Raw genomic sequence first — 17,012 nt, 5'->3', positions numbered from 1 at the left:
ACACACACACACACACACACACACACACACACACACACACACACACACACACACACATCTGTATGTGACCATCACCATGGAGACCTGCTATCAAGGCCACAGTTTCAACAGGTTGCCTGAAGAATAAACAGTGCGCAGAGACATAAGCTCTAACTGATAGAGAGGCAGAAACGAGAAGACCTGAAAAGCAACTGCATGCAAGATTATAATGGTAAACATTAACCTTTTGCACAGGATTGTTTATATTTTTTATAAGATGTGAAAATGGCATTATTATTATTATTATTATTATTATTATTATTATTATTATTATTATTATTATATCAGGTTGTATCTTATAATACATTGTAGCTGCTCAGCTTGCAGCATAAGCAAACAAAATATTATGTTCCAGTTGTGTTGTTACTGTGCATGGCAGGTGTAAAAACTCTCCAGGCTGTGTGAAATATTACCGGATGAGGGTAGGGTTGAGATGTTCTGGAAAAAAGCAAGCAACACAATTTCCACCAGCAGTGACATCAACAGCTAGATTTCTTCAAACAGCTGGCTGTAAACCTTCTACCCAGAACAATATTTCTTGCCTTCATACAGGTCATTTATGAATATGGCCAGCTGGATCAGTGATGACAGATTCATGACAGACAGGAATGACTGGGAATGGGACTGTGGTTTGAGTTCTCAGGAACTCAGGAACTCTTTCAGATCTTCAAACCCCATCTTGCTTTCTGAGTTTGACTTGTGGGAAAAGTCCCTTTTTAAATCTCAAGTAAGTGCTGAATGGACACCCAGACCTCTAGATTAACAACTGGACAGTTTGTAATATACTGTATAAAGTATTCCAAAAATTAGTCAGTAATTTGCGTAATCATGTCTAACAAACCCTAAGACTTTTTTTTAAATTATAAGGTTATGTCTGACACTTATGTTATTAAGATTTTGAATTATTATATTATGTCTTGGGCAGCACGGTGGTGTAGTGGTTAGCGCTGTCGCCTCACAGCAAGAAGGTCCTGGGTTCGAGCCCCGGGGCCGGCGAGGGCCTTTCTGTGTGGAGTTTGCATGTTCTCCCCGTGTCCGCGTGGGTTTCCTCCGGGTGCTCCGGTTTCCCCCACAGTCCAAAGACATGCAGGTTAGGTTAACTGGTGACTCTAAATTGACCGTAGGTGTGAATGTGAGTGTGAATGGTTGTCTGTGTCTATGTGTCAGCCCTGTGATGACCTGGAGACTTGTCCAGGGTGTACCCCGCCTTTCGCCCGTAGTCAGCTGGGATAGGCTCCAGCTTGCCTGCGACCCTGTAGAAGGATAAAGCGGCTAGAGATAATGAGATGAGATGAGATATTATGTCTTATCATTTTTAAGATATTGAGACCCATTTGAGCAATATTTTGGTATAAACCTTCTCACATGTATATTATTTCCAGAAGCTGGGCAATGATCTGTCTGTAATAAAGTTGATAAAGTTAATATTAACTTTGTAACATTAACATTTGTGGCATAGTGATCAGATAGAAGCATAAGTTCTAAAATAAAAAATAATTCATTAAAATAACTATGCATTCTGTTTACACTCATGTGTTGTTGTCTTGGTAGTTTCTAACTAAGTCCTATTGTTTTCAGGCCTCAGCTTTGAGTTGTGTGGGTGTGTCTCGATCAGATTACAGCTCCAAAATCAGCACCAGGTCAGCAAATTATTCTGTGATTTCAGACCATTTGATAATTTCCCCCACAGCTATATACAAATCAAAATTGACTATTTTTCTTGTATTTTTCTTACCTTTTGCTATAAGACCAATTCACATATCCACATTATGTTACACATCATACTGTGTGTATTAACTCCATTGGCAGTCGGTGTGGAATGAAACGCAGTGAATCAGCTGCTAGGCAAAGATGGCAGTCTGCCTCACGTCTTGTGTCAGATGGGACCCCCAGATCCCATTCTGAGTTTGAGCTGCGAAGTGCGCTGGAGAAGAGCAGCATGAGGAGGACAGAGCTCATCCAGAGGCTCCGGGAAGCTCACAGCTGTCTGGACACACAAACAGACCTGCTGAAAGCCAAGGAGACCCAGCTTCAGCACATCCAGAACACTACCCAGCTTCTGGAGCACAAGCATAAGGTTGGGCTTTTCTTAGACTAAAATTAAGTTTTAATTAAGATGATTGAAGACATTCAAATCAGAAAAAAAGTACTATGAATTATGCTTATATGTTTTATAGTAGACATTTTGGTGTTTCCTATACAATAGTATTTTTTAATTTAAGAAAAATGGCTAGAATACATTTTCACAGAGATTTAACAATTGCTGTTAGAGTTACAATGTCTATTTTTGTCTGTTCTTATAAGGAAGTGACTTTTATTTAAAATGTCCATTCAAATTTGTTTTATCAATTTTATTCCTTTTTAAGTAACTGGGTCTCAAATCAGGCTTATAGTACTCGAGTCCAGCACTCGGCCTCGAGTCCGACTCATGCCCTAATTTTAAGGACTCATGACTCGACTTGGGGGGCGGCACGGTAGTGTAGTGGTTAGCGCTGTCGCCTCACAGCAAGAAGGTCCTGGGTTCGAGCCCCGTGGCCGGCGAGGGCCTTTCTGTGTGGAGTTTGCATGTTCTCCCCGTGTCCGCGTGGGTTTCCTCCGGGTGCTCCGGTTTCCCCCACAGTCCAAAGACATGCAGGTTAGGTTAACTAGTGACTCTAAATTGACCGTAGGTGTGAATGTGAGTGTGAATGGTTGTCTGTGTCTATGTGTCAGCCCTGTGATGACCTGGCGACTTGTCCAGGGTGTACCCCGCCTTTCGCCCGTAGTCAGCTGGGATAGGCTCCAGCTTGCTGTAGAACAGGATAAAGCGGCTACAGATAATGAGATGAGATGAGATGAGACTTGGGCTTGATCACTGATGACTTGGACTCGGACTTGTGCATTAATTGCATTTGAACTCAGAAAATGGAGATGAAGATTCAGATTTTTTCTTTATTTTTTTAGTAACATGCCATAATAATTTGGCATAAGATATTTATATCTACATTAATTTTGTACAAATTTCGTGTAAGAGTGTCACACCTGCATGCCTTGGTGCATGCATAAGATAGACTCTCGGGCGCACTCCGGACAGCGTTGAGTGGACTCTCACGTGTATGCCGTAAATGACTCGCGCCTGCACAGGATTAAGGTGCAATCAGCACGCCTATATAAAAACTGTGAAAACACACTTAATTTGCAAAGTATTGAGTTGCGTCGCTGACACATTACTGAGCCTTAGTTCCTTGTTTGGTTTCCTGATCCCTGATTTCCTGTTTCTTGTCTTTGATTCTGCTGAGTCTACGATAGCCTGTTTGTGCCTCGCTCGACCTGTTGCCTGTTTCACTATTTTATAATTTTGCCTGCCATTCTGGATTGTTTACCTGTCTTCACTTGTATTAATAAACACACCTTCTGCACTTACATCCGTCTCCCAACCATATCTGACAGAATACTTCGCACTCCCTGATAAAGAGAATGCACATTCACTTGTTCATATGTCATGTTCAGGAACAAACTAATGTTAATGGCGCTAAAACAGCCACCATCAAATGGTGTAGCTGGAGTCTTGTTCTCGGACTCAACTCGGACTCAACTTGACTTTTTTTAATGACTTGGACTTGACTCAGACTTGAACACTGGGGACTCGATACTGGACTTGGATTCGAGGTTTAGTGACTCGACTACAACACTGTCTCAAGTACATTGTTTTACTGGTAAATCCTACTGTTACACTATCTTTCAGCTTTGACCCTTTCTTTCAGTCTTTCAGCTTTAACCCTTAAGTTGTTAATGTTTAAGTGGGTCGAGTTTGTCAAAGCCTAGAAATACATAAGTAATATTTTTTAATGAAGTGTACAGTAAGTATTAATTTCCTGTAGGTAGGACGAGCATGTGTTTCTTTCAATTTTATGGCCACTTATTTGTGTATGGCTTTTCTCCTACAGCAGCTGGCAAAGACACTGAGTGTTGTTGAGGAGCAGAAAGAAGCAGCTGAGATAAGTCGCTTTGAGGAGAGCTGCCACAGCGCAAACCTGCAAGACAAGTGAATATGTGGATCAGAATACAACTGTGACTCATAATAGACATTACACAAGTTATCTACTGTGGTAGCCACATCTGAGTTTTATTCATTCATCTGTGTGTGTGTGTGTGTAGGGTGCTGCAGCTGGAGATTGACATTTTGAAGATGAAATCGAGCCTTGAGAGCAGGAGCACTGCTCAAATCTCAGCATCACATTCAAAGGCACACCTTGGCAGGACCGTGCCTGTAACAAAAGATGAATTTGTCAGAGAGGTAGACACTGCATGTACCATTGAAATGAGTAAAAATAGAATAACTGATCAGTCTACAGTTGATGCATCTCTGAAAGCATGTTGAGATCTATTGATATTAATATCTCATCTCATTATCTCTAGCCGCTTTATCCTTCTACAGGGTCGCAGGCAAGCTGGAGCCTATCCCAGCTGACTACGGGCGAAAGGCGGGGTACACCCTGGACAAGTCGCCAGGTCATCACAGGGCTGACACATAGACACAGACAACCATTCACACTCACATTCACACCTACGGTCAATTTAGAGTCACCAGTTAACCTAACCTGCATGTCTTTGGACTGTGGGGGAAACCGGAGCACCCGGAGGAAACCCACGCAGACACGGGGAGAACATGCAAACTCCACACAGAAAGGCCCTCGCCGGCCCCGGGGCTCGAACCCAGGACCTTCTTGCTGTGAGGCGACAGCGCTAACCACTACACCACCGTGCCGCCCCATATTAATATCTAATAATTAATAATTGCTGATTTGACAAACTATAAACACATTTTAATATGCTTCATAATTTGAATTGTGTGAAATGCTGGTGTTCACAGGGACAGAAAAAGGCTGAGAGGAAAATGAAGAAGCTCGAAGAAGCCCTGGGAGAGACAGAGGAGAGAGCTGCAACCCTAGGGGCTGAAAAGGACCATGCATTAAAACAACTCCGAGCCTATAAAGAGGTCAGTCACTTTTACAGTTTAAGTGTAAACATAAAATATAACCAAACAGACAGCTGGTTTTTCCCTTGTCTCTGGGTTGCATTTTAGGATCAGCAGAAGGTATTAAGCCAGATGGAAGAGCTGAAGCAGAGGTTTAGTATGTCCTTGGCGGCCCAGAGTGAGTTGCAGGACCAGCTCAGTGAGACCCGTAGCCACCTTGGCCAGCTGGAACTGGTGAGAGATTTAAAAAGTGATCAAATTGGGCAATCAAATTTACATGAATGATGCACCATTTCATACACTTTTCTCTTTGTGCTCCAAAATCCTCTACAGGAGAATGAATTGCTCACCACAAAAACGTTGCGGTTGGAAGACAACATAGAGGACCTGAAGTCAAAGCTATCCAGTGCTTTAGCTGAAAAAGATCGCCTGGTCCAGGTGCTTCTAGACTTTTCAGGCACATTATGGTACTCCTTGAATTAGGCATGTCAGGTGAAAATTCTAATTCAATCCTGATTACTTGAAACTAGTCTCATTGAATTAGAATTGAATGCAGAACAACATACTTTTTACTGAATTAAAATGTTTATCCATTTTTGAGATATTACAAATCAAAGACTGAAAAAAAAAACAGTTTAATTTTTAGAAAACTGACATAATATTATGCCTGAGGATAACATGGTACAAAATGGGCCTAATTAACAAATGAGATAAAATGTTTTTCTTAACTTTTCTATTTTTCGAGATATTTACATGGAAATTGGCAGGCACATAGATGGTTGTATGCTGAATAGAAAGTTTGAAAAATTAGTAAAAACTAATTATGCAAATTAGCATTTAATTAGTTTTAATGATACTAGGTGGCACGGTGGTGTAGTGGTTAGCACGGTCGCCTCACAGTAAGAGGGTTCTGGGTTCGAACCCAGCGGCCGGCGAGGTCCTTTCTGTGTGGAGTTTGCATGTTCTCCCCGTGTCTGCGTGGGTTTTCTCCGGGTGCTCTGGTTTCCCCCACAGTCCAAAGACATGCAGTTAGGTTGACGTGGAGTGGCCTTGGGCTGAGGTGCCCTTGAGCGAGGTACCTGACCCCTGACTGCTCCCCGGGCGCTCTAGTGTGGCTGCCCGCTGCTCTGTGTGTGTGTGCGCGTGTGTTCACTGCTTCAGATGGGTTAAATGCAGAGGATGAATTTCACTGTGCTTGAAGTGTGCATGTGACGAATAAAGGTTTCTTCTTCTTCTTCTAATTAGGTAAAAACGTTAAATCGGTATACTCAATAAAAAAGGAAGAAAAGATTATTTCTAATACCCTCTTTGTGCTCTGTAGGCCTTTGTATTTCTCAAAAGTAGGGCCTACTAGTGTTTATATGAAAGAATATAAATGATTTTTTCGATTAATATTCACAGCTTTCAAGGCTAACCTCGAAAAAACTGTGTGAGTCACAGCCAATAAACAATTCCAATTAACTGAATTGAAATTGGCACTCACATTTCTGACTTCTGTTTTTTTTTAATATCATTCCGACCACTAAGATCTCAGTATTTTTCATCAAAACTACAGGTATTTTCTAAAATAGTTATTTATCTACATGAATCAGTTTGATTTGAAAAAAATAGGTCAGTAAAGCCATGAAAACTCACTTCAAAATCTCCTGTGAATTATAACATCAAAACTCGCTGACGGAAAATTTTGCTGAATACTTCATCAGAAACAGTGAAAGCTACAGAACATCCCTATAAAAGTCATCTGATTGATATTCACGAGTAATCCAGTCGGAAACTGATCAGAAGAGAGACAGTCTGACCACTTTCCTGTGACTCAAAATTTACTGGCAGTTTCCTGATGTCACACAAGCAGAGTTTTTACTCTGTTGTAACAATTTCAACCTGCCGTTACTCCCAAAGTACTGAACAGATCTTAACGAGATACATTTCCTTGGAAAGCAGAGCTTATAGGCTTTTTAATGACGGTATTCACGATAGAAAATATTCGAGAGTTAAGCAATGACAGATTTGGAAACTTAGATGCCCAATTTTCACAGCACGGCCAGCGAGCATCTGATATGCTGACTTGAATATACTGTGTGATTCAGTGCTACTCACTAACATCCATCTGTTTAACAATTATTCCATGAATTCGAGTCATTTGAGCTGATAGCTGACGAGGTGCGTAGCGGTGAGTCGGCTATAAGCCATGTACGACAAAATTGAGTGGAATAACTGTTTTATTCTATCCACATTCACTGGATTTTGAGAAATAGAGCATTTTTATTTTTTTATTTTTTTGCAAATTCAATAAATAAAAACTTTATACCAAGCATCTGACAAAATAATTTCTGCTTAGAATGTAAACAAACCGGCAAAATGACAGTAGCAGTTTGTGAAAATGCAATAATAATTCTTGGAAAATAAAAAAAGATACGTTCTTATCATCAAATAATTTTATTCCATATTTTATTGCTTTTTTTGTATTTTTTTGGGTTTTGTTTTCAAGTAGAGTTTTTATTTTGTCCTTGATTGGTTCAGCAACAGGCTCCACGATTTTTTCTCTATTCATGGTATATGAGCTGATATCCTAGTAGTAGAGTAGCCAATCAGAGTGCACGATTGCTCATATCCAGTGAATGTCTCATCTCATTATCTGTAGCCGCTTTATCCTGTTCTACAGGGTCGCAGGCAAGCTGGAGCCTATCCCAGCTGACTATGGGCGAAAGGCGGGGTACACCCTGGACAAGTCGCCAGGTCATCACAGGGCTGACACAGACAACCATTCACACTCACATTCACACCTAAGGTCAATTTAGAGTCGCCAGTTAACCTAACCTGCATGTCTTTGGACTGTGGGGGAAACCGGAGCACCCGGAGGAAACCCACGCGGACACGGGGAGAACATGCAAACTCCGCACAGAAAGGCCCTCGTCGGCCATGGGGCTCGAACCCGGACCTTCTTGCTGTGAGGCGACAGCAGTAACCACTACACTACCGTGCCGCCTCCAGTGAATGTGGATAGAATAAAAATAGATAGAATGCTACAGGCAAAATAAAGGTGCTTTCCTTTTTATGTATGTATGTATGTATGTATGTATGTATGTATGTATGTATGTATGTAGGAGAAAAGTGAACTGCACCAAAGAGTGCAAAGTTTGGAACTAGAGCTGCAAAGATCCCAGCTGGGCAGAGAGGGCTTTACTCAGCAGGTGTGTGATCTCCACTCCAAGCTGACTCAGGCCAAGAGCCAGGCTAGCCAACAACAGCAGAGTACCTTATTAATGAACGAGGAACTGCACTCAGCTAAAGAGGTCAGGATTTCATATTCTCTCACTGCTTCTGCTGTTAGAATGTGTCACATTGTGGAGCAGTGCAATTACATGTGTGCTAGTAAAATGTGAGGTTTGTTTCAGGAATTCCAAACTTAGCTATTTTACATTTTGTTTAAGGACCCTGGAGGAAAGAATGAGAGAACATTAACCTTCCTAATTTAGCTGAAAGCACAAACAGTCAGTTGGTAAATGTCAGTCTTTAGTTGTTAATAAGTCAATAATGATGCTCTTAGCTTATGATGATAATAAATTATTATAAGGGTTCATCCCAAAACCAATTTTCTTACCTTCTTCCTGCCTTTCTATTGTAGACACAGTGGAAAGAAAATAACAAGCACACAGATGCATAAAAGAAAATTACACAAAGACAAAATACAGAAACAGAAAAATACAAACAGTGGTGTATTCACATATCCAGTGTACAATACTGGTATAACACTGATCTATTGTTGCATTATAACGGTATATACTATAATACAGTTCAGTAATGTAACTGTAAATCACTAATTCCTCAGGCCAGGACTCTGCAGTCTGTCTTCATCTCAGTAACAAAGGACACTCATTTCAAGACTGCAATGTATGCATTTTAGCCAGAGAACACTGGTGGTTTGAAAGAGGAGTAAAAGAAGCCATCTTTGTCAACCTAGAATGACCATCATTGAACAGAGGAGGTGGTCTGAGACACCACTTATCAGCCACCTACAATGCAGTCCTTGGCACACTTCCCAGAAAACTGAATACACATCCACACCAAAACTCGGCTGACTTCAGTGACTCACATGATGGCAGAGAGAGCCATTGACCCACAGATCACCCTAACAACCCTCTAAGCTGTTAACACCATTCACGCCTAGCCTCTAGTGACCCGAACACCTACAGGAAGACTGAGAGGGTTAACAACCCATGTGACCTCAACAACTCCCCTTAGGGTTGCTTTTGATCCACTAGAGGATAAATACCTGGAACTCCCCACTAGTCAGACAGAACTGAAGAAGCCTTTCGGATGAGAGGTGAAACGTCTTCAAGAATTTCAAGCAAGTCCAGTTGCCTTCTTTAGCACCTCCGGTTTACAATGACCTGGATGACTGAGAACCTTCACAGACCTTAATCCTTGAGTGTGTCATCAGAATTTTGTTAGACATGAGATAAAATCTTTTTAACTTTGAAAAAGATGAAGGCATATAGCAGCATATAAGAAAAATCCCCTACTTTGTTAAACATTTTTAATGTCTTTTCACTTTCAATAAGATTTATTTTACTTTATTTTTTACTTTTTGTGCATGGACATATTTTTTTTAAGCTCTGCATCTGTCTTTTGGCCAGGTGAATGAGAAACTATCAGCAGACCTGGCCACAGCCACAGAGAGGCTTCAAAATACATTACAGCAGCTACATGAACTGGAAGCAGAGAAGCTGATCCAAACCAATCAGATAGCTGCACTGGAGACTGAGCGTTTACAGCTGATTGGAGAGAAGGAGGAGCTGATGGATGTGTTTGACCAGGGAGATCAGAAAGAGCTAAGAGATCTCACGGAGAGATGCTGCCAGCTTAGGTGAGTTTGGGTCTGACTTTTACTATTTGTTTGCTTGTTTGTTTATTACAGCTGACTTGATAGTAGCTTTTGACACTGGGATTCTCTACTTATATCATGTATGTAGAGAATTACAGGAAGTGTTGGAGTATGAGAAGAAGGAACTTGAGGTACATTGCCAAGGCCTGGAAAAGAAAGTACAGAATGTTGAGGCAGACTACGGGCTTAAGGAGCAAGAGCTGAAACTCATGGAGGAGAAGATGAAGCAAGAGAAGGAGGAGGTGAAGAGAGTGGCAGCCCACTGGAATGAGCGATGGCTAGATGTTGCGATGGATCTGCAGTCTACTCAAGCCCAACTAGAAGAGACCAAGAAGCAACAGCAAGAGACTGATGCGGTAAGGACTACACCACTTTGAATTATTTATATTTTTACTTGACAACAGTCTACATTTTCTCACATGTCCCCCCAAATTGTAAATGTTTCCCAATATAGTAATTTGCTTAATAGATAATATACAAATTCACAACCTTCACAATCAAAAGCCACTTCCTTGTTTTAATAGATCATTCTTTTTCACGTGTGTCCTCAGCTAAGGGAAGAGGCAGCAGAAATGGCCATCAAGCTGGAGACACTTGATGCAGAGTTGAAGGACAGGCAGTAAGTATGTGCATGCAGCATTTGTCATTTTTACATAAATGAAAAGGGAACATCAAAATGGCTTTAAAATTACACCTGCTGGTTATGTGATGTAAAACAACATAGAATACACACACTGGTAAGCTCCGATGAAAATATTTTTTGTTTAAAAAAAACAAAAAACCGTGGGGCACAAACCTCAAGCAGGTCTACTGTTTCTATTTTGTCATAACCTTAGAACTTTATTAGCGAGGTCTATATAATGAGGATGTGTACATATACACCTAAGCAAACAACATCTTGAAGACCATGGAGCTACAATATTAAAAAAGATCTGAAGCAAATTTGGAAGAACTCTGAAAATTCTGGATAAGTATCAGTCAGTGTGATGCAGTTGGTACAGTCGATTAGGTTATTTTAAAAAAATTAAACATTCTGTGAAGCATTAAATCCATTCTTAAAAAATGTACAGAATATGGTACAACCATGACTCTGCCTAGAGGAGACCATCCACCAAAATTCAGTGACCAGGTAAGGAAGCATTAATCAGAGAATCAAACAAAGGTTATAACACTGCAAAAGGTGAACATGTGAATATGTATACAAGGCACTGTATGTCCAGGTATTTATGACTATGAGAACATGTCTGGGGGAAAAATGGACTTACCTTGATATGTCTCATTCATTCATTTTCAATAACTGCTTCATCCTGGTCAGAGTGGTGGTGAATGCAAGGCAGGAAGACCCCCTTTATAGTCTATCTCAGGACACTGTGCACACACATGAGACGGCAACACAGATTGCTGCGTTCACTGTGCCACCCTGTAACATTTTTGTTGGATTAAAATTATTTTAATGGGAGCTTATCATTGTGCAGTTTTCATTATAATATGGTCAGTGTGAATGCATGAGGGTGTAGTGACATTAAACATATTCTCTTATAAGGAATCTGATCCAGTGTTTGCTAGAAGAGAAGACACACTATGAGAAAGAGCTGGCCAGAGTTAAGGTACATCTAACTGCATGTTATGAAGTGTTAAAATTATTCCACAATGAAACTAGTAATAACTGCTCAGTGCTTTCTCATATGCGTACTCATAGGCAACGATGTCAACATGATAGTGAGATTCATACACTTACAGAAAGAAGCCAGAGCTCTGGAGCGGGTGGAGCTCGATGCCTGCAGACAACAGTTGGAACTGGAGAGGAACAGGAGCCAGACTCTGCAGCAGAGACTGATGGGAAACCCTGTAGGTCCTTTTGTTTTTCTGTTACAGACCAGACCAAGTGATGCCACCAGTTGCCAATAATACATGTGTGGTATAAGAGTATGACTGTGATGATGACTGTAGGTGTCTCTGGACGAGATGGATGGAGAGCTGGTGCAGCTGAAGGCTGAGCTGCAGAAGGTGTGGGACATGCTTAAGAGCCGTGACACTGAGCTGGAGGAGCAGCAGCACAAGCTGAAGTTTGCTCGTGGCCAGGTGAAAATTATCTGAAAAGCTGTCATAATGCTAAGTAATGATGAAGTGGCCATGATAAGTCAGTGGTTAAGGCACTGGGCTACTGATCAGTACCAAGCTGCCACTGTTAGGCCCTTGTGCAAGGCCCCTAACCCTCAGCTGCTCAGTGTCTTGTCTCAGTTGTAAGTTACTATGTATAAAGCATCAGCCAAATAAGGTAGATGTAAAAGTACAAATGCAATGGTGAATAAGATTACGGTGAGGAAAAAAATGAAAGTTGTACTGAAGGTGAACATAATTTTTTATGACTTCCCATCCTTTGTGGGATTATAGGTGACCCAGCAGAACAGCGAGGTACAGAGACTGGAGCAACAACTGGCTAACAGAGATGAGGAATTGAAACAAAGGTGGATACATACATAACTGTCACCAGAAACCAGTTATATAGTGTGTCATTTATACAGTATTTTGTCATTCCATCTGTCATATAATATATTAAAGGGTTTTGTTTATGTACAAATGATGTAGTCAAGACCAAACTGTGACCAAGTAAAACCACCACTTTTACCATTCAAGGCTGACATGTGACTATAGGATGAAGATTCTGAGTATAGGATTAAGTTTCCTGTTTCTTGTTTCTGCTGAAAAATTCTTTATGGTTTATGGTCTAAACAGTATTATAAACGAAGATGATACTGAAGTACTAAGGTACAGCAAAGAAGCATAAGCAGGTAGAACTAGAGCTAGAGCAAAGCTTTTAAAAGGGAAGTGATGTTACACAAAGAGTAATAAAATGTTTTTAATTTAAGGTATTATTGTCTTCGTGTGGATAAGATCAAGTACAGCTTAAGATAAAATGGACTTGAGACTGAGAGGGGCTCACAGTAGAACCCTGCTGTATCACACCCTTATTGTTGTACTGAATGTATTGTTGGCATGCCTCTTCAGAGATCTTTGCCTCAAAGATTTGATGAGACAGAGAGACATGGAGAAAACTGAGGCCCAAATCAAGATAACTGCTCTGGAAAATGAGGTACACAACCTAAGATCAAGTACTATTTCTAATTAACATGCTGACCATTTGAATAATAAACCATGAGTGGACTTATAGTACCAGTCAAAAGTTTGGACACACCTACTCATTCATAAGTTTCTCTGTATTTTGACTGTTTTCCACATTGTAGAACAATACTAAAGACATCAGAAGTATGAAATAACATAGGGAACATGTATATAATTATGTGGTAAACAAAAAAAAGTGTTCAACGATATGTTTCATATTTTAGATTCTTTAAATTAGCCACTGTTTACCTTGACACTTTGCACACTATTGGCATTATCTTAACCAACTTCATGAAGTAGTCCCATGGAATGCTTTTCAGTTAACAGGTGTGCCTCGTCAAAAGTTCATCTCATCTCATTATCTGTAGCCACTTTATCCTGTTCTACAGGGTCGCAGGCAAGCTGGAGCCTATCCCAGCTGACTACGGGCGAAAGGCGGGGTACACCCTGGACAAGTCGCCAGGTCATCACAGGGCTGACACATAGACACAGACAACCATTCACACCTACGGTCAATTTAGAGTCACCGGTTAACCTAACCTGCGTGTCTTTGGACTGTGGGGGAAACCGGAGCACCCAGAGGAAGCCCACGCGGACACGGGGAGAACATGCAAACTCTGCACAGAAAGACCCTCGCCGGCCACGGGGCTCGAACCCGGACCTTCTTGCTGTGAAGCGACAGCGCTAACCACTACACCACCATGCCGCCCTTCGTCAAAAGTTAATTAGTGGAATTTTTTTGTCTTCTTAATGTGTTTGAGATCAAACAATAAATAGTAAATAATAAAAATACAGTAAATAGCCCTATTCCAAAACTGTAGTAATCCATATTATGTCAAGAACCACTCAACTAAGTAAAGAGAAATGACATCCATTATTACTACATGAAGTGTCTTTTAATTAATGAAAATAATAAAAAATTGAATTAGAAGGTGTGTCCAAGCTTTTGACCGGTCCTGTAGATAATCTTTGTCTTGTTGCATTCCTCCTTGTGCAGCTAAAAGAGCTGAGGACCATTGAGAAGCTGCGCACTCAACATGACTCTCAGCCCATAGACTCCCTGATGGAAGGTAACCACACTCATTGTGTTCTCATTAGATATAAAACGAAACCAGGGCCAGACTTTACATACAAACTGAAATCATGATTTGCATTGTGGTAACAGAAAGCAGAAGGACAACTGAACAAGTGAAGCAGGATAAAGAGCAGGATCTGCAGACAGTGCATAGTGTCAAACCTCTCCAACAGGTACTGGAGCCCTAAACAACATCCAAACACCAACCATTTACTTCTGTCACTGTCTTTAACCCTTATATAGTGTTTATCTATGCTGACTAGTACTTTTTTACTTAGGGAAAAGGAGAGAGGCGATCACCATTAATAAAGGGAAAAGAGACAGCAGTAAGGTCTGATATCATAGATCCTGACCAACAGAGGAGGCTAATCACTGAGCAGGTGGGTAGACAGTGTAAACAGTTTTCAAGGTTTTGGCCTTGCACTTCACAACATGTCTTGTGAAATAAAATAATGACTTTAATGTTGACTTTTAGAATAACTGCCTTAAATAGGTGAACCCTAAAATGATTTCCTGTAAGGTTCACTTGATGTACGTTGATGCACATTCAAATTAAATATGATGCTCAGCATTTTATAATTTCATCTATATGCCAATTTCTGCTCCAGCTGAAAAGTCTGTTTAAGGGGCGGGAGCAGATGGGTAATACAGCGTCTCCCATGGTCCAGAGAAAAGCTGGCTCAGTACTGGACTGTGGTTCAAAGTCACCTAAAGTTATCAAGGTAGACACTTAGGCATTTCATTCCTATATGCAACTCACTCAGTCAAAGTTTTCTTCAGCTTTTTCAGTCTACAGACCACACCTAATGTTGTTAATCATCGGCATATAGTTGTGCCTATACTGCATGTCAGTTTTAACTGAAATGAAATAATGGCACAATGAAATAACAACATTCTAACTACAGTATTGGACAAAACTCTTTCCTAATGAGAGTGCCATGGACACAGCAAGAAGTGAGGTGAAGAAGCAACAGAAATGTAGACTTGATTCAGGAGTTCATGAGAAGACAGTAGAACACACCGCAGAACAAGACGCTCCTGAGAAAGAACCCCAGCAGCTCAAGTGCACTGTGAATCAACTGAGTAATAGTGATAATGACAAAGCTGCTGAGGATGATATTTAAATATTTTGTATGAGCCAGAAAAATGACTGAATGGAACAATGTTGTAAATTTCTCAAAATCAACTCTGCACTTTTTAAAAAAAGGATTTTGGACAAACAGAAATTTGTATACAGGAAAAACTCAACAAATAATACATGACACTTAAATGCACAGTGGATATAAAAAGTGTACACACCCCATTTAAATGATAGGTTTTTCTGATGTAAAAAAAAATGAGACCACGATAAATTATTTCAAAGCTTTTCCCACCTTTAATGTGACCTATAACCTGTACAATTCAATTGAAAAACAAACAAATCTGTTCGGGGGAAAAACATAAAAAATAAAAAACCATACAATAAGCTGGTTGCATAAGTGTGCACACCCTTAAAGTAATACTTTGTTGAAGCACCTTTTGATTTAATTACAGAATTCAGTCTTTTTGGGTAAGAATCTATCAGCCTGCCACATCTAGACTTGGCAATATTTGCCCACTCTTCCTTGCAAAAGTGCTCTAAATCTGTCAGATTGCGAGGGCATCTCTTGTGCACAGCCCTCTTCAGGTCACCCCACAGATTTTCAATTGGATTTAGGTCTGGGCTCTGGCTGGGCCATTCCAAAACTTTTGTTGATTTCGATGTATGCTTGGGGTCATTGTCGTGCTGAAAGATGAAATTCATCTTCATCTTCAGCTTTCTAGCAGACACCTGAAGGTTTTGGGCCCAAATTGACTGGTATTTAGAACTGTTCATAATTCTCTCCACCCTGACTAAAGCCCTTGTTCCAGCTGAAGAAAAACAACCCTAAAACATGATGCTGCCACCACCATGCTTCACCGTGGGTATGGTGTTCTTTTGTTGATGAGCAGTGTTGTTTTTGCACCAAACATACCTTTTGGAATTGTGGCCAAAAAGTTCGACCTTGGTTTCATCAGACCATAACACATTTTCCCACATGCTTTTGGGAGAGTTAATGGTTGTTTTTTTTTTTGCAAAGTTTAGCTGGGCCTGGATGGTTTTTTTTGTAAGAAAAGGCTTCTGTCTTGTGACCCTGCCCCATAGTCCAGACATATGGAGAATATGGGAGATTGTTGTCACATGTAGGACACAAACAGTACTTGCCAGAAATTCCTGCAGCTCCTTCAGTGTTGCTGTCGGCCTCTTGGCAGCCTCCCTGACCAGTTTTCATCTTGTCTTTTCATCAATTTTGGAGGGACGTTCAGTTATCGGTAATGTCACCGTTGTCCCATATTTTCTCCACTTCTTGATAACTGTCTTCACTGTGCTCCATGGTACATCTAATGCCGTGGAAATCTTTTTGTACCCTTCTCCTGACTGATCCCTTTGATGCTTTGTAAGCTCTCCATGAACCCTGGCTTTTGCTGGAGGATGCAACGGAGTAAATGTCTGAACTTTATTTGGGGTTAATCAGAGTCATTTTAATTGATGGCAGGTGTGAACCCAAAAAGACTGAATGCTGTAATTAAATCAAAAGGTGCTTCAACAAAGTATTAGTTTAAGGGTGTGCACACTTATGCAACCAGCTTATTGTACGTTTTTCATTTTTTATGTTTTTCCCCTGAACAGATTTGTTTGTTTTTCAATTGAATTGCACAGGTTATAGGTCACATTAAAGGTGGGAAAAGTTTTGAAATGATTTATCGTGGTCTCATTTTTTTTACATCAGAAAAACCTATCATTTTAACGGGGTGCGTACACTTTTTATATCCACTGTAGGTGTAGTGTTCCACAAAGTATCACAGGTTCAATACTTTTTCAATACAATCTAGCAAACAATAAACATTCTAGACAAGCACTACACTTAAAACGT

At 40.5% G+C, this 17,012-nt stretch overlaps 1 protein-coding gene across 1 annotated transcript; it reads left to right on the top strand.

Moving 5' to 3' along the window:
• The first annotated feature begins 604 nt into the window (after positions 1–604).
• On the top strand, positions 605–15,203 carry LOC132869774 (myosin-7B). Its single transcript, XM_060903187.1, has 23 exons — positions 605–766; positions 1,618–1,679; positions 1,837–2,116; positions 3,966–4,063; positions 4,177–4,315; positions 4,898–5,017; positions 5,105–5,230; positions 5,330–5,434; positions 8,101–8,289; positions 9,634–9,863; positions 9,970–10,237; positions 10,433–10,500; positions 11,425–11,488; positions 11,622–11,729; positions 11,832–11,963; positions 12,276–12,349; positions 12,891–12,975; positions 13,325–13,333; positions 14,002–14,074; positions 14,170–14,252; positions 14,358–14,459; positions 14,688–14,801; positions 15,012–15,203. The coding sequence occupies exons 1-23, from the start codon at positions 605–607 to the stop codon at positions 15,201–15,203; spliced, it is 2,883 nt and encodes a 960-aa protein (XP_060759170.1).
• Positions 15,204–17,012: the final 1,809 nt, after the last annotated feature.

This window comes from Neoarius graeffei, chromosome 2 (genome assembly GCF_027579695.1).
Source record: "Neoarius graeffei isolate fNeoGra1 chromosome 2, fNeoGra1.pri, whole genome shotgun sequence".
NCBI lineage: Eukaryota > Metazoa > Chordata > Actinopteri > Siluriformes > Ariidae > Neoarius > Neoarius graeffei.
Note: the sequence above shows the minus strand (reverse complement) of the source record. Positions and strands in the feature narration are given on the sequence as shown.

Coding starts and splice junctions, on each gene's coding strand:
- LOC132869774 (XM_060903187.1), top strand. CDS start 605: ATGGCCAGCTGGATCAGTGATGACAGATTCATGACAGACAGGAATGAC. Junction 11,730..11,831: donor AGAGACTGATGGGAAACCCT/GTAGGTCCTTTT, acceptor TGATGACTGTAG/GTGTCTCTGGACGAGATGGA. Junction 14,075..14,169: donor CATAGACTCCCTGATGGAAG/GTAACCACACTC, acceptor TTGTGGTAACAG/AAAGCAGAAGGACAACTGAA.